The 20,981-nt window shown below is 55.7% G+C and overlaps 1 protein-coding gene across 5 annotated transcripts in view; it reads left to right on the forward strand.

The window, feature by feature from the left end:
* The window catches only part of ZNF516 (zinc finger protein 516), a 124,999-nt gene that overhangs the window by 99,612 nt on the left and 4,406 nt on the right, over positions 1 to 20,981 (forward strand). For 3 of the 5 annotated variants that reach the window (XM_047086223.1, XM_047086225.1, XM_047086226.1), the window contains exons 3-4: positions 3,603 to 5,063; positions 13,821 to 13,888. In XM_047086223.1, coding sequence (XP_046942179.1) covers positions 3,603 to 5,063; positions 13,821 to 13,888 — 1,529 coding nt within the window. Of the gene's footprint in view, positions 1 to 3,602; positions 5,064 to 12,877; positions 12,983 to 13,820; positions 13,889 to 20,981 lie in introns of all 5 variants that reach the window. The other 2 variants (XM_047086228.1, XM_047086227.1) reach the window with 2 other exon arrangements.

Raw genomic sequence — 20,981 nt, forward strand, 5'->3', positions numbered from 1 at the left:
AGCAGGCCATGGAAGGATGACTGTGCATGTCCACATGTGTGTGCACACGTGTGCATGCGCCTGTTTTCACACGCACACGCCTGTTCGCTGTGTGCGCCCATGTGCTCACGCGTTCATGCACCTATTTTCACACACACATACCTGTTCACTCTGTGTGCCCATGTGCTCAAGTCTGCATGTGCCTGTTTTCACACACACACACCTGTTTACTGTGTGCCCACGTGCTCACGCGTTCATGCACCTGTTTTCACATGCACACACCTGTTCATTCTGTGCCCACGTGCTCACGCGTGCATGCGCATTTTCACACGCACACACCTGTTCACTCTGTGCGCCCACGTGCTCACGCGTTCATACACCTGTTTTCACACGCACACAGCTGTTCTCTCTGTGCGCCCACGTGCTCACGCGTGCACGCACCCGTTTTCACACGCACACAGCTGTTCACTCTGTGCGCCCACGTGCTCACGCGTGCACGCACCCGTTTTCACACGCACACAGCTGTTCACTCTGTGCGCCCACGTGCTCACGCGTGCATGCACCCGTTTTCACACGCACACAGCTGTTCACTCTGTGCGCCCACGTGCTCACGCGTGCACGCACCCGTTTTCACACGCACACAGCTGTTCACTTGTGCACCCACGCATGGGCATGTTTTCACACGCACCCACCTGTTCACGTGTGCACATGTGTGACTGTGGCAGGAATTACTGCCTCACGTGGCACTGGATATGTGGACGCAGGGTGGGGACCGAGGCGCGCTTCCTGGGGGCCGTGCAGGTCTGGCCGCTCTGCGCCAGGACCGTGCTTCGGGACAGGGTGCCCTGGCGGGAGGTCACAGCTGCAGCCCCCGCAGGCAGGAGACCAGCGGTACCCCTCGGAGCCTGTTTCTCAGCTGCAGACACTATTAGCCTGGTGGTCAAGGTTACAGGCAGCTGTTTATGGAGGCACATCAGGCCCGGAACTCAGAACCCATCGCCCTCCGTGTAAGCCTAATCAAGTGCTCAGGGCAGGCTGCCCACCGAGGAGGTGTGGCTCGTGGGGCAGGTGGCTGGGGACGTGCAGGCACCCTTCATGCCCGGTGGGTGTGGCCTGTGGGAGGTCCACTTCTAGGTGAAACGCCTATGAGTAAAGTCGGAGATGGGACTGAAGGACCCGGGAGCAGAGACCCGAGTCCTGCTTCCCTGGGGCCCCGGGGCGGCCCCTCTGTGCCTGCTTTCGGTCTGGATGCCCTGAATCTTGGCAGCCTTGAGTGACCCCACTGGCTTGGTGGGGGCAGCTGTAGATACAGAGGTCGCAGCGGGCTGGGCCTTCTCCACGGTGACCCGGGGGTCCCCAGCCCTGTACCTGAGGAAGCTCCCTAAGAAAAGCGCTCCAGGGGTCATGACCACGGTCTCCTGGTTCGAAGCATCACCTGGCTCCTGGGCTGCTCTCCTGCCCCCTCCTTGACCTCAGATGGTCAGCGTCCCCACTCTGAACTGCCCTCCCCCTCCTGCGGTTGGAAGGCTTTCGGGAAGGAGTTCTTTGCTCCGTGACTGGCTTCCTGTGACAACAGCTCTGCCCCCGCCCCCACGATGGCTTTGACGACCTTTGATGACCTGTGTGTCATGTCACGTGCGCCTCGTGTTTTAGTGTCTTGCTCAGAGGTTCTGGAGGTTTGGTTGTGGTGTTTTGTCAGCCCTTCTGGGAGCGTCAAGTTCGGGGACTTCGACAGGTGTGCTTTGCACCCCCCGCAGAGGTGCCACATCAGTTTGCACCGGCCCCCTGTTCCAACTTAGGAATTTGACTAATGGTCTTCGGCGTGTGTTTTCATAAATCCGTGTCCCTTTCACACAGGAGAGACGAGGCCCCAGCCCCCGGCATTTCTCTCTTTGAAAATTTGAAAGTGATTGTGGCATTCTGAGCATCAGTCCGAATCGAACCAAGGCCACCAGGTTTCCGTACGTTTACTCTCCTGTTAAGTGCCCTTTTGTCCAGAGATTCCCAGGGCTGCTCGGCGCCCTTCCGAGCAGGACGCAACATACCCGACTTGGCTTCAGGGTTAGCATTTTGGAGCCGACAGGAATCTGAACGCTTATCCCCGCTCGGTCTTACCCCCTCACCCGTTCTGCACATCACGACATGCCAGTCACGTTTTTTATGTGGACGTCATCCTTGAAAATGGCTTAAGAGTGGCTCACCACCTCCTAACTGAAAATGAACATTTGGTACTGTTCCCCTTCAGAGCTGTGTGAAAACGCGTCCTGTGAGGGGCGCCTTCCTGCTTCCGTGAAGATCCCTTTGAAATACTTTTTTTTTTTTTTTTTAATGCCCATTCGATGGGATTCCTGAGTCTTAGAAAATGTTTAAAGAACGTATTTTTGCAAATAGATCCCTAGATTCCACTGGAATGTGTAAGTCTCTAAAAATTCTTTCTCCAAGACCAGCCGTATCTAACCCTTGTTAGAACACCTGACATCATAACCCACCTCCACTGTGACGGGGCTCCAGGGAGATAAAATCCCTCTGGTGGTGTGTCCGTGATGCATTTGTCCGCTGTACTTCGGGAAGTTTTAAGACATCCAGACACATCGGTGGACCTTCCAAATGTTGACTTGCGTCTTTCAGTATGTCCGAAGTCATCCTTGCAAACGTAAAACGGAATTTTTCTCAAGTCGGATTGAGTCGCCTTGGGTTGTGGTCTAGTCTGACTCGGCAGAAGCGTTAGCACCTGGGGTCCAAAGGTCACGGAGCCCAGCTCCCAGCTGGTGGTGATTCCCAGTGCAGCCTGGCCGGGCACGAGGCAGGCCTGCCGGTGACAGGGCGTCCACGCACACCCTGCTTGTCCCTCTTGCAGGAGCATGGCAGGTGGGAACTCTAGCTGCAGAGCTCGGGGTCCCCGTCCCGGGTGCCCTCCTTCTCTTGGACACCCGTCCTGGGAAAGGCAGGGACGGATAGCTTCACTTACCCTCCCTTCTCATGCCTCTGAAGGGAAGCTTCTGGTGTCGAGGTTGTGGACTTGAACATTGGACCTTATGAGAGACAGTCACAGGGACCCTTTCTGGATCAGTCTGAAGTCAGCCCGTAGCGTAGACGTTTCTGAGGCGGCCGCGGGATCCCGTGGGCAAGGTGAGTGGTGTCCCGGCCCAGCCTCTGTGTTGGCCACAGGCCGCATGTCAGTCTGTCCGGGTCTTTTTGCCTAAGCCCACGGGATCCCTACACGTGCCTTCAGTTAGTTCTTTGACAGTCACGGGAAGCCTTGTGCTATTAGTGAGTGCTTATTTCTCGCTTTTTGATGTAACTAGTTGTCCTCTGTTAACTAGTAACTGTGTAGTTACAGCTAACTAGACTTTATTTCTGCTTACAGTCTATTGAGTCACGTAATCAGTTGAAAAAAGAAACCCCACCCCGCACACTGTCCTTTGGCCCTTATATTTGGTCCGCTCTTGATGGCGCTGTGGGGGGGGGGGGGCGCAGCCAGGCTCCAGAATCACGCAGTCTTGCTGAGGACCAGCGCACCCGGTGCGCGAGGGCCACAGGGCCTTTGAGCGTGCTGCTCTGGGTGTTCTCGTTCTGTTCTGATGAGAGATGGTAACTTCACGTTTTACATTTTGGTCCTCCAGGGGGAAAGCCTCACCGCTGCTGCTTTTCCGAAGAGGTAGCTTCGACTGTGCTCTCCAACGGAGACCGGACTCACGCACCTGGAAGTAAGGCGTCAGAGACACATAGCGGTGAGCCCGGCGCGGGGAGCGCAGCTTCTGCGTCCGCACTTGGAAACAGGAGCAGAGACGCCTGCAAGAGAGCAGAGCAGCCGAGGTTTTCTGTGGACCTAAAGATGCCCGCGTTTCACCCAAAGCGGGAGGTCCCCACCCCCAGGGACACTGCAGACTTCCCTTCGCTTTCGGACCAGACTTTTCCAGAAGGAGATCCGCAGCTCTCGTCCGAGAGCCCGGCTCGCCACCCGAAAGACAAGCTGCCTGACTTGCACACTAAGGAACACTCTGGGGGCGGACGGAGGGGGCCGGCCGCAGACCTGACCCCGCTGGACCTCAGCGACAGGTCGACCCGGGATGACCCCGGCCGTAAGGAGCTGGCCTCCTCCCTGCAGGCCGCGCTGGCCGTCCACCCGTGCCCTTACTGCAGCCACAAGACGTACTACCCCGAGGTCCTGTGGATGCACAAACGTGTCTGGCACAAGGTCAGCTGCAGCTCCGTGACCCCCCAGTGGATTCCTCCCAACGGTTACAAGAGCATCAGGAACAACTTGGTTTTCCTTGCCCGGAGCGGACGCACGGGGCCCCCGCCTGCCCTCGGGGGCAAAGAGTGCCAGCCCCTGCCCATCGCTCGGTTCACGCGCACTCAGGTACCGGGAGGGGCGCCGGGGCCCAGAGGCGGTTCCTCGCCCCTGGGCGTGACCACGAAAGCCGCTCACCTGCCTAAGAGCAAGGACGGCCACTCCGGGGGCCCCTGTGCGCTTTGGGTGGCCGGCCCCGAAGGGCACCGACAGGCCAGGCCTGGCCACCACGGCCCCGAGCAGCACGGCGCCCCCACGCAGCTGCCCCTGCCCAAGCCCAGGCAGGAGGCCGGCCCCCGGCCGGGGCCCGCGGCGGGCGGCGGTGGCTTCAGCCGAAGCGCCACCCCGACGCCCTCAGTCATCGCCCGGGCAGGCGCCCAGCCCCCCACCGGCAGCAGGCCGGGGGACAAGTGCGGCATCCCCCCCGCGGGGGCCGGCCTCGGTCCCCCAAATAAGCACAGTGCCCCGGACCCCCCGAAAGCCAAATTCGGCCCTCAGCCTCAGGGCCAGCTGCACGTGAAAGGCGACGGGACCCCCGCTCTACCTCCCCGCGAGCCCCCCTCCAAGGCGGGCCAGGAGCTGCGGCCGCCGGCCAGCTGTGGAGTGGGCCCCGGGGGGACCGCGGCCTCGCCGGGCCAGCCCCCGCTGCACACCAGCAAGCAGGAGCCCGCGTCCGACGGCCACGAGAAGCGCCTGGACATCCTCAATATCTTTAAGACGTACATTCCAAAGGACTTTGCTTCCCTCTACCAGAGCTGGGGTGCCAACGGCCCTGCACTAGAGCACAGAGGTAAGACGCGCGGGCCCCTTCCCAACCCCCGTGTGAGCATTGTCACCAGGTCCTGGGCCGGCCTCTGGAGGAGCCTCCCCTTAGGAGGTGGGGACGCCGCCTGCCTGGCTGTGATCGCAGAACAGAGAGGGCGGGGCACATGTGTGCTTCCCTCCCCGCCCCCCCCAGCCCTGCCCGCTAGGGTGCACGTGCCTGGTGCTGTGGGCATTATTTACCTGCCGCCCCCTTCTGGGCTTCCCTCCTGGTGATGTAAGTTGGAAATGCTGAAGTTGGACAGGGGCGGGCAGCCTTGATGCCCCTCACGCCCTTTGTCTTTTCATTTTATTTTTATTTTTATTTTTTAAGGAAGCCCTGTGCCCAGCATGAGGCTTGAACTCACGCCCCCCCCCGAGATCAAGAGTCACACGCTCTACCGACTGAGCCTGCCAGGCACCCCTTCCTTTGTCATTTCAAACAAAAAATCAGTAGCTGTTCATTGTCCCTTTTCTTTCAAAAGATAAGAGATAAGATTGTTCATTTAAAGTGACTAGTTAAAAAAACTTTTTTTTAATGCTTATTATTGAGAGACAGAGAGAGACAGGGCACAAGCAAGAGAGGGCCAGAGAGGGGGAGACACAGAATCTGAGGCAGGCTCCAGGCTCTGAGCTGTCAGCACAGAGCCCGACGTGGGGCTCGAACTCCCAAGCCGCGAGATCTTGATCTGAGCCGACGTCAGACGTTTAACCAACTAAGCCACCCAGGCGCCCGTGAAAGTGACTATTTTAAGTTTTATTTCTGCACGTAATTAAAAAATACGTATCAGGTCACTGGCATTAGCGAGCAAAGCCCTGCAGGTACCGTGTAACGTTTGGGGGACGGGCTTGTGCTGAGATTCCAGAAGAGACAAGCCTTCAGTGGCCGTCTTCCTTTCCTGCCAGTGTCTGGGTACCGACACCTCCTCGTAAGGGTAATCAGGAACAACTGCCGAACACACGGGTAGGATGCCCTCGTTCCTGATCGTGAACTGCAGGTAGCTGTCACTTAACACTTAACACTTAATCTGAGTACTTGCTTTCAAGCACCCGTAGCTGGGCTTTCAGAGAGCCGTGCAGAGCTCTGTCGGTCCGTTCATTGCCCGTCTTTGAATTGTGCATCGTGCACCTCTAACTGAAGTAGGCCAGCGTCAGAAAAGACCTTTTAGATGTGGCCCCTCAAATCCCAGAAGCTGGAAGCACTTATGGGGGGGGGCGTGGTTCAGGTTTCGTGGCAGCTGGGTCAACAGTGATGCCCCCCGAGTCTGCTGTGTGACGTCTGTGTGGTCGTGGGTGCCTGGCCGGCAAATGTGGGTCTCTTCCCCAAGTTCCTGGTTTTCCCTGGGACTTGGGAGCCGTCCAGATCCGCAGGCACCCTGGGGCCATCTTGGAATGACGGACCGTGCCTTCGGCTCAGGAGGAAAACTCACGTGTTCCACGGCTCACTGATGTGGCCGGTGGAGTCCGTGGTGGAGACTGACATCGGTTTCTGCGTGCTCAGAGCCAGGGCTTCTGGTGAGCTTCCTAGAGTGAAGCTAGCGGCCTGGGTGCCCAGAGATCGTTGAGACAGACACACTGCGTGCCCAGGCGCTTACAGGGCCCAGTGAACACCCTGTGTCTGTGCACGATTCTCCTCCCTGCCGGCACAGGTGCTCTGAGCTCAGGGCGTAGCTGAGCACTTGCCTTCTGGTACCAGGTGGTAGAACAGAACGCAGATCCTGTGTGGCTTAGCGTTTAATTTTTGTGTAATGTTTATTTTTGAGAGAGAGAGAGAGAAAGAGAGAGAGCGAGCGCCAGTGAGTGGGGGAGGGGCAGAGAGAGAGGGAGACACAGAATCCGAAGCAGGCTCCGGGCTCTGAGCTCTCAGCACAGAGCCCGACGCGGGGCCCGAACCCACGAACGGTGAGATCATGACCTGAGCCGAAGTCGGACGCTTAACCTACTGAGCCACCCAGGCGCCCCACATTTTTACATGTTAGATCTCAGTTACGCGAGCTTCTCACGATCTCAGCGGTGTTTTCCAGCATTGTAGGTGATGTGCTATGAAATGGAAGAATAATATATTGGTTGACCTTCAGACCTGGTGGCAACCCCATTTCTTATTTTATTTTATTTTATTTTATTTTATTTTATTTTATTTTATTTATTTATTTATTTACGTTTATTTATTTTTGAGACAGAGAGAGAGAGAGCATGAACAGGGGAGGGTCAGAGAAAGAGGGAGACACAGAATCTGAAACAGGCTCCAGGCTCCGAGCTGTCAGCACAGAGCCTGACGCGGGGCTCGGACTCACGGACCGCGAGATCATGACCTGAGCCGAAGTTGGACGTTTAACAGACTGAGCCACCCAGGTGCCCCGGCAACCCCATTTTTTAAGGCTTGGGTTTTCTCGGATCCCAAAGCCGAGAAGTTTTAGGCACCAGGTGGTGGGTGACTCCCAGTGGGGACCTGTGTTCTTGGGCATCCAGTCCTTACCTGTGACGGCAGCCTCCAGTGCCATGAGCCAGAGGCTCGCACCGCTATTTCCGTGACCTTCCCTCGTGCCCAGACCTGTAACGCATCACGTCCTGCACCTGCCAGTCACGCCTAGCGAGTTGTATTCCTGCCTCCGTAAAGACCCTTAGTGTTGCCTGTGGGTCTGTGTTGTTATTGTCTCCCCACCCCCACAAAAAGAGTGGAAGGAGAAGTGAGTTTTAAGGTAAGGTTTTGAGAATTTCAGATGACAAAATTTGAAGTATGTGGTAGCCTGAAATGTCTTCCTTTTCCTTAAAAAGTAAAAAAAAAGTTTTTAAAATTTTTAATGTTTATTTATTTTGAGAGAGAGAAAGCAAGCAGAGGAAAGGCAGAGAGAGAGGGAGACACAGAATCCAAAATGGGCTCCAGGAACTGAGCTGTCAGCACAGAGCCTGACGTGGGGCTCGAACCCACGGACCGTGAGATCATGACCTGAGCCGAAGTTGGACGCTTAACCGACCGAGCCACCCAGGTGCCCCTTAAAACTTTTAAAATAAATGGTTTTAAGGTTTTTGGGGCAGAGAGAGAGAGAGAGAGAGAGAGAGAGAGAGAGAATCCCAAACAGGCTCCACACTGGAGCCTGACGTGGGGCTTGATCTCACGATCCCAGGATCATGACCTGAGTCTAAATTAAGAGTCGGACGCTCAACTGAACCACCCGGGTACCCTCAAATATTTATCTTTTAAATACGAAAAATGCTAAGTTGTCCATAAACCACATGCCTTCCCGGATTCCTTGCTCTTGGCAGTGTGTGCCCTGAGACATAGTCAGGTGTCAGTCAGCAGCTTTCGGGGGTTTAAGTTGACCCCGATTTGGGTTTCCTAAGGGGAGTGTTTTAAACTAGCTGTAGTTCCTCAGGAAGTGCATTCTTAGAACCATGGATTCCCAGGTTAGGGAAGTACTGAGATCGGTTCGTCTGGGTCCCTTGACTGGTGTCTGTGTGGTGGCCTCACACTTTGACAGGATGCCCAGGGCAGGGCCCATGCTCCCCTGCACGGCCCTGCCCTCTGGGACCCCCCACCCCCCACCCCGGGTTCCTCTCCTGCAAGGCTCTGCCCTATGGGACCCCCCCCTTGGGCTCCTCCCCTGCAAGGCCCTGCCCTCTGGGACCCCCCACCCCCTCGGGCTCCTCCCCTGCATGGCCCTGCCCTGTGGGACCCCGCCCCCACCCGGGCTCCTCCCCTGCAAGGCCCTGCCCTCTGGGACCCCCCCCCCTTGGGCTCCTCCCCTGCATGGCCCTGCCCTCTGGGACCCCCCCACCCCCTCGGGCTCCTCCCCTGCATGGCCCTGCCCTCTGGGACCCTCCCCCCCTTGGGCTCCTCCCCTGCATGGCCCTGCCCTCTGGGACCCCCCCCCTCGGGCTCCTCCCCTGCATGGCCCTGCCCTCTGGGACCCTCCCCCCCTTGGGCTCCTCCCCTGCATGGCCCTGCCCTCTGGGACCCTCCCCCCCTTGGGCTCCTCCCCTGCATGGCCCTGCCCTCTGGGACCCCCCACCCCCTTTGGGCTCCTCCCCTGCAAGGCCCTGCCCTCTGGGACCCCCGCCCCACCCCGGGCTCCTCCCCTGCACGGCCCTGTCCGCTGGGTGCCCCCTCGGTCTCCTGTCACAACTGCAGGGCCAGCGCGAGCTCTCCCGCAGGAAGGCCTGTTGAATCTTCCACGCACCTCTCTGGGCCTGCTCCGCGCCCTTCCCGGGACCCCTTCCTTGGTGGCCCCTCCGGCGCCCTCGCTGGCTCCTTTCCCTTCCTTGAGTGTTCACGTATGGCTCTCGGAGTGATGCAGCGGAAGGGGATGAGCAGGCCCGGCGCGGTCCGACGGCGAACAGAGTATTGGTGTTTCCTGTTAGGGAGGCTGTACTCCTGCGGCGGCGGCCCAGGGAGGAGCGCCGCGCCCCCAGATTACGTTCCTGACACGTGGCCGAAGGTGTGTCTGTCCTGCACCCGTCGCTGGACACTCGTTGCTCTCGTGGGCTGTCCGGTCGGGTTTTGCGTCACGAGTCTAGAATCTTTCATCCATCTTTGTGCAGAACGGTCTCTCCGGCTTGTCTTACCCTCCGAGTCTGTCTGCACGTTTTGGGTGGCATTTTGTGGTCTGATGCCTCTGCCGCACACCTTCCGCACACGGGCCCTCGGTGAACGTACCGCCGGGCACCACCTGCGGTGGTGACGCAGCAAGTCTCCCGAAGGAAGAGCGACCCATCTGTGTCGGCCTGCAACGTTTGTGGCCGCCAGTGGGACGCGGGTTTTTCAGCGCTTGCGATCTGTGCACACAGAAAACGCTGCTGTCAGGAGATGCCCCTAAGGAACGGGTCTCTTCCTGAAAAGTAAAAACTTCTCGGAAGTTAGCAAAGAGGATCCTCAGAGACCTTTCCCCTCTGCGCGTTTTGACGGAATGGTGTGTGTGTGTGTGTGTGTGTGTGTGTGTGTGTGTGGAAATGAACATCCCGGAGGCCCCGCCAGGAGAGGAAGGATGTCATGTGACGATAGTGATTGTCACTTCCCGGAGGGACTCACACTAGCCCTTCAGGTGGGAAACACGCTGCGTGTTCCGGAATCGTTCCACAGCGTGGCCGTGGGGGCTGGACGCCTCTGTCCATGTCGTAGGAGTGCTTTTGATGGCAGAGTAGGAATAAAATAATAAATTGCCTGTGTTTTCACACTTCGTGGCCAGTCTGTATTATCTGATAATACAGATTTTAGAAAAAAACACGAAGACAAGAGAAAGATTATTCTAGGTAGAAAAATATGGACGTTGAGTCAGGTCTCTCTTATTGGGGCTTAAAACCATTACATACACCGAGGACACGCAGATGTGGTGACAGAAGTCTTGTGCTTCCTGTGTTTGACTCTTGGTAGAGTCTCTAGAATCTTTCCCGTCTCCTTTCCTCCTTACAGGTGGGTGGGTATGCTGGGGTCTCTGGAGCAGAGTCTGCCCGGGCCTCCGGAAGGTTCCTCTCTCCCTTTGGCTCGGGTCTACTTTCTCACACACTGTCAGTTTCTAGGTCAGACTGTCAGGGCTCTTTGCTCACCAGTCTTTAATTCCAAGGAAGTTTATAACCTTTGGATCAGCTCAGAATTTTGGAGTAGCTTGGGCATTATTATTGACTATAAAGGGAACGGGTCTCTTCCTAAAAAGTAAAACGATGCGGCCAGACGCCCGGGAGAACAGCGTGTGTGTGTCCGTGAGTGCGTGTGCGTACTTAATTCAAGGAAATCAGGTCGGCTGAACACAAGTGCTGTGTGGTTTTTTTTGCCTGCTACTTTAGATAGGAAATCCGCAGCTGAAAGATTTACCTACAAAAAGGTACTGTAATGACTTAGTGCTTGAAGACGCAGGTGCCGTGTTCATCGTTATCATTCGCTATCCTGTGTAGGCATCATTAGAATCGCCTCGAACTTGCCATCCTGTTACACATGGGAGATTCCACACGACCAAAGTGATTGTCAGAGAAGGTTCTCGTGGGGTTCGACTGGGTGGTCAAGGAGAAGGAGTGGGTGACAGAATTGCTTTAGACGTTGAGTTTTTTCTGGGCCAAACTCAGAGGGAGGAAAGCAGTTCTAACAAGGCATGTGTAGTTGGCCGTTGGCAGAAGTCGATGGTGGGGATGCTTCCACGCTGGCTGTGTGTTCTCAGAACTGCGTGTGTGGGGCGTCTGTCCTGCTCTTGGGTCCAGGACGTGCACAGCCATCAGGGACGGCGTCTGGGGACACACAGTGGCAGTAAGGCGACGGCCAGCACCCGAGGTCGCTCTGGCTGAACTGTGCTTCCCACGTTGACAGCGGCTGGGGCGTCCTGTCGACCTCGGTCAGTGCTCTTTCCTTGGTGACCGTGGGATGGATGTGGGCCAAAATGTGTCATCTTATTGTCGCGTTCCTGAATGAGGAAGTGGGGAATTGAGAACTCTGCGGGCAAGTTCTTAAATTGCTCGAAGACCCGTGTTGATGTCTTGCCGAGTGAGAGCTGTGACTTGATGTGCCTGCCAGCGCGTGCCTGTCTCTGACGATCATCCCCTCGCACGTCATCCGCGGCATCGAAGTGATCGTGTGTCCTGTTTCTCTGTTGAGGCACTCTGAATTCGGGCAGCAGCGAGAGTTTGCTTTCAGCTAATTTGATTGAGACCATCTGTCATCCTTTTCACTTGGCTTTTGCGCTCACATATCAGACTTCAGGTCCGGAAACGCCCGGCTGCGTGGGCGTCCTTTGACATCACGTGCTGCTCCAGGAGGGACTTTCTCGTTGCTGTTTCTGTTTTCTGTGTTGCCGCCAGGTTGAGCCCCGTGAGGAGAGTCGGGGAGAACCGGGGAGAGTAGGGGAGAGTCAGGGAGAACCGGGGAGAGTCGGGGAGAACTGGGGAGAGTTAGGGAGAACCAAGGAGAGTCGGGGAGAACCGGGGAGAGTAGGGGAGAGTCAGGGAGAACTGGGGAGAGTTGGGGAGAGTCAGGGAGAACCGGGGAGAGTCAGGGAGAATAGGGGAGAACCGGGTAGAGTTGGGGAGAACTGGGGAGAGTCGGGGAGAACCGGGGAGAGTAGGAGAGAACCGGGGAGAGTCGTGGAGAACCGGGGAGAGTCGGGGAGAACCGAGGAGAGTAGGGGAGAACCAGGGGAGAGTAAGGAAGAACCAGGGAGAGTAGGGGAGAGTCAGGGAGAATAGGGGAGAACCAGGTAGAGTTGGGGAGAACCGGGGAGAGTCAGGGAGAACCAGGGAGAGTCAGGGAGAACCAGGGAGGGTCGGGGAGAACCTGAGAAGGTCCTTGGGAGCCACTTCCCCTACGTGAGCTCTTAGCTTTTCTTCGGAGGGACGTCCCGTGGCAGGAAAGGCGCAGACAAGTGAGGGTCGTCTGCACCTCGTTTCCCACGGAAGGGAATGTGGGGCTGGGGCCGTAAGTCCTGCGATTCCCAGGTGTCCCGTCCGTCTCGGCCCTGGAGGGCGTGTGTGGGCACAGGTGAGGGGCCGGTGGGCCGTGTCAGTGGCGCAGCGGGGATAGGCGACCAGGCCTGTGGCCTCACTGTCCCCGAGGCGCCAACCCCACCAGCCTGCCCAGGTTGCCGAGCGGCTGTGGATGGCGGGAGGGCATCTGGTCGCTTGGAGGCCCCGCTGGGGAGCAGGTGTCCGGGGCCGTGACTCTCGCTTCCTGCCGGTCCCGCGTGTGGCCGGCTGGTGGCAGAGCCTGGGTGGTCGTCAGCTGGGCCTGTGGTGCCCCCTGTCACACCGTTAGACCAATGATGCTTTCCTCTCGCCCCTGCCCTGCCACTGCCCCACCCGACACCACCCACGGCCACCGCCGCCCAGGGACGCTCCGGACGCAGGCCCGCCAGGGAGACTTCGCGTGCGTGGAGCGTGGGATGTGCTTCCAGCAGCCCGGTCACCTCAGGGCCCCCACGCGGGCCCACACAGGTACCCCACCTGCCAGCGGGCCTGGGCCGCCCATGGACCCCAGGGAGGCGCTGGGGAGCCGAGCCGCCTCGACCGTGGCCGCAGACTCCGACACGAGAGGCGAGAGGTGACGCCTGGTCCCGTTGGTCATGCGCCAGACTCTGCCGTCGGGCGCCCGGGGCGGTGCCCCCTTGGCATCTGAGCGTCTCATCGGAGACAAGCCTGTTTGCAGGTGTCCTGTTTCCATTAGAGAGCAGGGTCCTCGGAAACAAACATGCTAATGAATTCTCCCGCCACCAGCACACGATGTCACGGTGCCCCTGTCAGCGTGCCACACGGCTGGGAGTTTGTCCTCCCTGGTGCTGACCGGCTGCCGCGGTGGGGACCCAGGGCCCCTCCCCCGGTCAGCGGTGTGCGGCCCTGGGACCGTGTGTCCCCAGCTCGCCTGAGACTGCGTGTGCCCAGAGCAGTGTGTGGGGACACCGCCCGGCACAGGGGGCGTGGGGTCTTTATCAGAAGTGTGAAGGACGCATGCACCAGCCATTGTGATGCCGAGTGACAGAGGCCAAATGGTGAGTGATGCGGGGGAGGGTCTGTTTGCACAGACCCTGGGAATTAGTCCTGGCAGTGGTGGCTTCCTTCGCCAGCGAGGTCGGCATTGCAGAGGGCAGCAGCCCCGGCAGCACTAGCCCGGTCTCTTCGAGTGAGTGTTGAAGGAAAATTGGTGTTTTCCGGCCACAGGCGAGGCACTCGTGTCTCTTGTGTGAAAGCGCTTTATCATAACGGCCTCGTTGAACGCGGCGTCACGAAGAAGCGGGCACAGACCTGCGCTAACGCCCCCTTGTCCCTTGTCCCACAGCGGTGTTTGCACCTGACGGCCCCCGAAGTGCTGAAGCCCACGCCCCCTCCGCAGACGCCCCCAAACAAGTAGGTCTTCCGATTAACTGGATGTCGGGTTTCACTGCGGTGCTGGGAAGAGGCGTGCTGGGTGCTCCTCGCCAGGGCATCCGGCGCTTTCTTACGTCAAGTGTAAATAACGTTGCGTTGCTTTGATTCAGAGCACAGCCCTTCCAGGACAGTCTGTGGGCGATTGACAGACGCTGACGGTCGTCGTGGCCGTGAATTATGTGGACACAGCAGGTCCATGGCTCCTCTTGGTCTTGTTGGGGGTGAGGGAACTGGGGGAAACAGGTGGCGACTGGGCACACAAGAAACACATGCTTTTCTCCCCAGATGTTTTTGCATAAATTTGTTGGAGGACACATTTTGCCCTGTCCTTTTTCCACAGCAGTAGTTTTATACTCTCCATGAGCGGTGCTCTGCTGGGCGTGGTGCTCCTTGGCTGTGCCCTCTCCCTGGTGCGGTGCTCCTTCGGATCCCCCGTGGGCAATGCTCTGCTGGGGGTGGTGTTCCTCGGCCACATCCTCTCCCTGAGGCGGTGCTCCTTCGGATCCCCCGTGAGCGGTGCTCTGCTGGGAGACACCACGGGCTGTCTTAGAAGGTCCCACGTCCTCACACCCTCCCCGTGGATGATTTGCGACCAGAGCAGGCGTCCACACCCTGTCGGGGACGGATCAAGCTCGTGGCCCCGGTCCCGTCTGTGGGACGTATGGCTGTTGAGATCGGTGACGGGGACTGAGGTGCCAAGGGCATCTCAAGAGCCTTTCTGGTCTGTTTCTCTGGAGGGGAAGGTTAGCAATGGAACAGCTTTACAGGGTCGCTGCTATAAGGACGGAACTGACCTTAGAATGGACGCTACCTCATCAGAGGTTTGTTTTTGTGTTTTCTGGCAATTTGAGAATTCCTAGCTGTTGCTCGGAGCCTTTTCTTGATGTCTTTGACAAAATGCCTTGTCACGTGTTACAGGTTTTTAGTAAGTGATCTCTGTCTCGATAAAACCTACAGTTCTAGCATGTACGGAACTTATGTCATGATGCTCTGACAGTTTATGAACTAGGTAACATCTCTCTGAATCCGGAATTAAAAGGTGTCCGTACACATGTGACCTCGGTCCGAATTAGGTAGCACTCTCCTTTTTAACAAATAAACCCCCTTGTGACAAGAGCCACCGCGATGTGTTTGTGGGATGAATAACAACAAAGTCGCACCGTAAGTGGAGAATTACATATTGAGATTGCACCTGGAGTCAGTCCAAAGTGTTCCTGTGCACATAGGTGACCCGCTAAATCTACCGAAGACGCGGCTTTTTGACGAGAGTGTCTGGCAAGGGGTGGGAAGCGCCAGGCACGTGTATGAATAACTCAGCGAGATTCTTCAGGAATGAATACACATGAGTTTGTTTGCTGCGTGTTGATTCTATTCAAGCCTCTTAAAAATGCTTCTGTCACGGGGAGAAATAGATCAACAAAGCAAATCCCTAAGACTGTACTTGAAGTTACTTCTGTGCCAGTTGGAGTTGCGCTGAGAACTCCTAGCAGTTGTTCCTTCCTCATCCTTGATTGTGAGCGAGAAAAGATTTATTTCTGTTGTTTCTTTGTCTCTGTAAACTCAGGTTCTGCTGTCTTACACTTACTACTAACCGACCTGGTGACTTCGGGTCCACGGAGGTGCAGGGCTGTGGTCTTAGGACCTGAGCAAGGCCCTCGGTGGATCAGCTGTCCTTCCCTCCAGCCTGGGGACAGCGCTCGCCCAGGCCGGTGACGCTGACGCCACAGTGATCTGCCTCTCCCACTGTGGCAGCTGGTTTGCGGTCATGGCCCCTGCTCGTCGGTTTTGTCCTCTGTTAGATTTAAAGGAGCTTTTGTTGACTAACCACTGAATGTTCTGGTTCTCTAAGGAAATTCCACTTCCTTAGCAAACTTTGGAATTTAAGAATTCCCAAGGAGATGTGTCTGCCAAGATAGTTGAAAACTACGTCGGTCCCAGAGGTTTAAGCCTTCGTATTTTTCTTATCCTGTAGCTTCCGTACTTTAAAAAAAAAATCACAATTGCTGCGCTAGATTTAGGGTATGCTACAGGTCCTGAGGCTGTCTGGAACAGGAGTCCTTCAACTTACCCAGTCGTGTTCTTTTTCGACTGGGCGTGCTTTGCTAACGTGAACTGATATATGAGTCCCGTTCTTCTCCTGGACACTTCAGAAACTGTGGATTATGGGTTTTGTTTTTGTTTGTTTGTGTTTTTCAATCCTGCACTGTCCTCTGTTCCTGCAGGAGTTCTATGATGTGACACAGTTAATGGACTTTTATAGATGCTCATCATGGATGCAAGTTCTGTTTTCAAATAGCCATTTACTCTTGGTTGACCGTGTTTCCTGAGCACCTACCCTGTGCCAGGCTCTGTGACACAGAGATGACCCGCATACTGGGCAGACAAGGTGCTCCTCTGTTTCTTAAGGTGCAGGTGGTGGTTTAGACAAGAAAGCAAGGCAAGGGGGCCAGTCGGTGGGGGTCCTGGAACCCAGACTGGGGCATCTGGAAGGCCGTGCAGGGGCAGGGGCTGCCCGCAGGAGCCCCCCGGAGGGTCAGGAGCATGTTCCGTGAGAGGGGCCTGGAAGTCCAGCAGGACTGGAGGACGGAGGGCGTCCTCTGGGCCCCGGGGAGCCCCGAGCGAAGATGGCATTGTCGGTGCTGTGTCTCGTGTTGCGACAGTTCTGGACAGGCGGCTGAGCACCGCTGTGGGGGTGCGGGGGCTGATCGGTGAGAGACACGGGGCCCTGAGGTCGGGTGCGGCTGGGAGAGAGCAGAAGGGTGTTCTCGGGCACCGCGGTGGGACGTGCGCAAAGGGAAGGGACCCAGGCGACCCTGGTTTTGGCCGCAGCCACCGGCTCTCGGGAGCAGGCCTGCCCGAGCCCGCAGCTTGGCAGCGAGAAGCCCGACGCAAGTGGTTCCAGGTCACGTCTGAGCCAAGGTTGGGGTGCCTCCTGGGGCTCCCGCCAGGGATGTCCAGCAGGAGAGCCGAGTATGTGGGTCTGACTGGGGAGGAGGAGATGTGTGTTTAACAGCTTCCAGCATGGATGTTCGGCGCAGATCAGCCAACTCACTTTTGGGGAACTAGATGCCGTAGACGGTGGAGATACCGGGTTACGGAGAGCGGGGCTCTCCGCCTGACTCCACGCAGGTCCCGGTAAGGTCAGGACAGCAGCACGTACTGTGCTTGGGTGGGAGTGACCACGCCGGGGTAGAGAGTCACCTGTTACTGTCCGTTACTCCAGAAACGACCCCGTCCCAGGTGACCGGAGGAGCCTCGGGGACGGGTGGGTGTGCGCTGCTCACGCACGTGGACCTGGGGGATGCGCGCATTCACGCCCGTCGCCAATGAGCCTGCTCGCAGACCGTGCGAGGGAACCAACCTCGATGGCCGTTTTCTTCCCTTGGTGTCTCCCAGCTCTGTCGGAACCTTGGAAGGGCTCTTGTTCCGTCTCGCTTTGTTTCCCAGACTGGTCGTTCCTTAGACGGAGAATGTGTCGTTTGAGAAAAGCCTTGCCACGCCGACGTAGGGGCCTGGTTTGCGGCTCTGGGCTGGGAGGACCTCGTTTTACATCTGCCACCATACGCCGGCCGCCCTTGCTTTGCCTGTTAACGTCTGGGTTTTCTGTGTTAGGACATTGTGACAAGTCCTAGCGTACCGTGCATCCGAGTGAACCGCTTAACAGGCGAGAGGTCCATATGCCAAAATGGGTCTGGTGCAGTTAGGTCAGAGTGAACGGAGACTCTGGGGAGAAGGGAAATCGTTTTCTTCTGCTGCGTGTTTGACAGCAGTCTGTTCCCCGCACGCACGCTGGTTAACGGGCCTTCGTTGCTCCCGTAGGCCAAGTGGCAAGGATTCCCGGATCCTTAGAGGCTAAAGATGTGGGTTAAACGGAAGAGTTTCCAGGAGGAAGCTCGTGGTCGCGGGATCTGTTCTGCAGGATCTTCCTTTGGCATCTGCTGTAGCGGGAGCCTGGGTTCTGGAGGTGCAGGGATCTTCATGACCGGAACATGGCCGTGGCGGTGGGGTAGTTCTCCCCCTCCCTCGGGAATAAAGGCCCCCGTGTCCCTTCTGCTTGTCATGTGATTTAAACTGCAGGCGTCAGGGAGCTAGTATTCCAAGCAGAATTGTACACGAGAGGAGAGCTGTGTGCCTATTGTCACCTTCAGGATCTTTGTCAGAGCTTTCTGTGACTCAGGAAATGTTTAATTTCTAGTAATCACCGATATTCATCAGTAGGAAGAGCATGCTTTGAAAATAATAGGCTGAAATACGGGTATCGTTGTCCCATGGATGGTAGGGGGACGAAAAAAAAAAGAACCTAGGAGGCTTTTTGTGTGTGTTGGGAAGAAATTTTTTTTTCCATTATGTTGTTAAACATCAGAAATGAAAATAATATTTAGAACCAAGAAAAATTAACCCTCTCTCCCTGCACTCACCTGGCTTTTGGATTTAAAGGACCAGACTGACTTTTGCTGAAATACGAAATCTGGCGTTTCAGTTTGTTTAGGTTTCTTGCCAGAGTTTAAAGACTATGATTAATAGTTTATTTCTTATTATTCTAAATGTTATTTTAAAATAGTTAAGCTGGAGAAATAATTCCATTAATCAAAATACCAGGAAATGAGAAAATAAATGGCAACCTAATTTATCTCATTTTTGGCCACGGATGTTATGACGCAGACGATGGAGAAATCACGTCGCGGGCGTGTTTGAGTCCGTGTAGAATCTCTTGTCGTCCGACTTCGAGATTCTCAGCACCACGGATCAAATTTCAGAATTCAGCGCATCTGTCTAAGCGGTTTTGTTATTCACAACACCCAAGCAGACATCTTAAAACACGTTACCCATTTTTCTGTAAGTGGAGCCTACTGTGAAAAGTTGTGACTATAGTGAGTGATTTGTCTAAAATTACGCACCGTAGCGTGAGCTCCTGCCTGCGGGGGTTCGTTGGGTGGAGGTCCTGGTCAGTGAGGTGCTGTGTGTGATGTTGTCATGCATTGGGCGCTATACCGCGTGTCTGATGCAAGTCTTGTCCCCATCTGTCTGAAGGGTGAGAGATTCATGTGTGTGGGGGGTTGGAGGACAGGCTTTTTTGTGTTTATGCCATTAACCCCCACACACGAGGACATGTGCGTTCCCTTAGCTTATAAAGACAAAAGGGAAAACCGTATGGCTTATCAAGTTCCAGAAGTCAGTGTCCAGCCCTAGAACATCAAAATGCCCTAAAGAAGGGTACTTCAGCGTTACTGAAAAGCCCACAATTTACACGGTGGCCAAAAAAAAAAAAAAAAAAAACAAAAACGCCAAATTTTCTATAAACCTGCTTCTCCTTTTCTGAGTACTCTGTCTTGTAGGAGGGAGAGAGCAACCTGTGTGTGCTCGAAAAATACTGTGTGTGCGCTGAATTTAAGTGTTTCTGGGACTCCTTGCTTCTGTAGCTGCATTTCCCCTTAGCCCGATTTCTCGGATGAATTTCATTCATTTCCTAAAAAGCCTGAAGGACAGCTGTATGACATAGTAAAATGTTAGTCCCAAAGAATCAACAAGTAAAAATGACTCCCTAAAAAAATGAGATGCTATTGGAACATATCCCTTCAATTACAAAGCAACAGTAGGCATCTGTGTGTCTAGACTTATGGACTAAATTTCACAACCTAGTTAATTAGGGTTATCCAGATTTTGCAGTCTTTTTAAAATACACATTTTTAAAACTTTCTGAGCTCTGGAATTTAAACCTTCAGCCCTTGATGTAGGGAGGCCCATCTTCCTGCTAACTCTCTAGTGGTATTTTGTATCTGCCCAGGGCAAGTGTGTGTTTTCTGGCCTCAAGGAGAAGTCCAGGTGGCCCCTCGGGGGTGTGGCCTCTGTTGTGTGTACAAGGTCCAGATGGCTTGGAATCGCCAGCAAGTTTGTTTGCTACATACAGTTACTCCGCAGAGACTTCCAAGGCCGACCCCCTAATGGCTAACAACCGCTCCCGTTTTGCTCTGGGCAAACCCAAAGGCCGTTTTCCTTCCTTGAATGCATCTAGAATCAGTTCTGAAAGAACCCTGTTGACTCTATCCGCGGGGTGATGTCGCTGGGCAAAAATGTGAAACCTCTTTCTCAGTTTACTGCAGGAAATTCACCATCTACTGGAGGGAGTTCAGTTACGGTTTCCTGCATTTCAGATCAGCTTCTGTCTGTACCCCTGTGCCCGCCCCCAACCTCCCACCCCCACGTTTTCGTCGCGTATCTTTCTGACGGCCTTCAGACTCGGCTGGAAGATGTCACGAAATGTAGGGCTGGTTTTAAATGGGAGTTTTCTGCCGATATTCGCGGAAGAGAAGCACTTAATTTGCTGTGTCCGCCAGCCCCTCCCCCCCAACTTGTTTCTAGGGCTCCTGTAGGCGTCGCTGGAAACCGGTTAGAATCTCGCTCCAGTTGGTGCGTGCATGTTAATTTCCAGCGGCAGGTTTCACTTCATCACGACTTTAGCCGAAGGTTAATGCAGTTAAGTAAGATTAATCTTACTGTTGTTTTTGTCCTCAGATCCTAAACGCCATTGTTCAAATAGCGACGCCTCGCGTGTCATTCGAGAGCCTTCTCTAAAAGCTACGGGCTCACATTCATTCCCATTTTTAGCCTGCAGTTCACTTGACTTGAGAATGCCCCTTCTGTTTTTCCAACGTGGTAATTATTTATGGAAATTCGGTTCTGACAGACCTACGTGAGAGCTGTGCTGTTCTCTTTGTGTTTGTGTGGCCCGATTCAGCCTCGTTGTGGAACTGTCATTCCCCCGCTCCGTACTGCGAAGTTCTGCTTTTTTTGGAACCCTCGCCCAATTCCATCTGGCCACCTTGAACCTTTCCTTCGGAGCTGGTTCAGACGCTGTTATTGGCCTTCCTTACATGCGGAACAGAGAAGCCTAATGATCCTCTCTGAGCCGCTGGAAACGATGGTCCAAGGCGGCCTCTGCAGGCGGGAGGGCACAGTTAGAAACAGATCCGCTCGAGTGAAGTGAGTTACCGCCGACGTCGGGGGGGGGGGGGGTGGTCGTCGGGGGGGGGGGTCTCTGGCGGCCGGACGGGGTTGCCGCGTGCAGGTCATC

The sequence above is a fragment of the Lynx rufus genome, unplaced genomic scaffold, assembly GCF_022079265.1.
Source record: "Lynx rufus isolate CCGP_SWC_20201006 ecotype Redwood Valley unplaced genomic scaffold, mLynRuf1.p SCAF_20, whole genome shotgun sequence".
Taxonomy (NCBI): domain Eukaryota; kingdom Metazoa; phylum Chordata; class Mammalia; order Carnivora; family Felidae; genus Lynx; species Lynx rufus.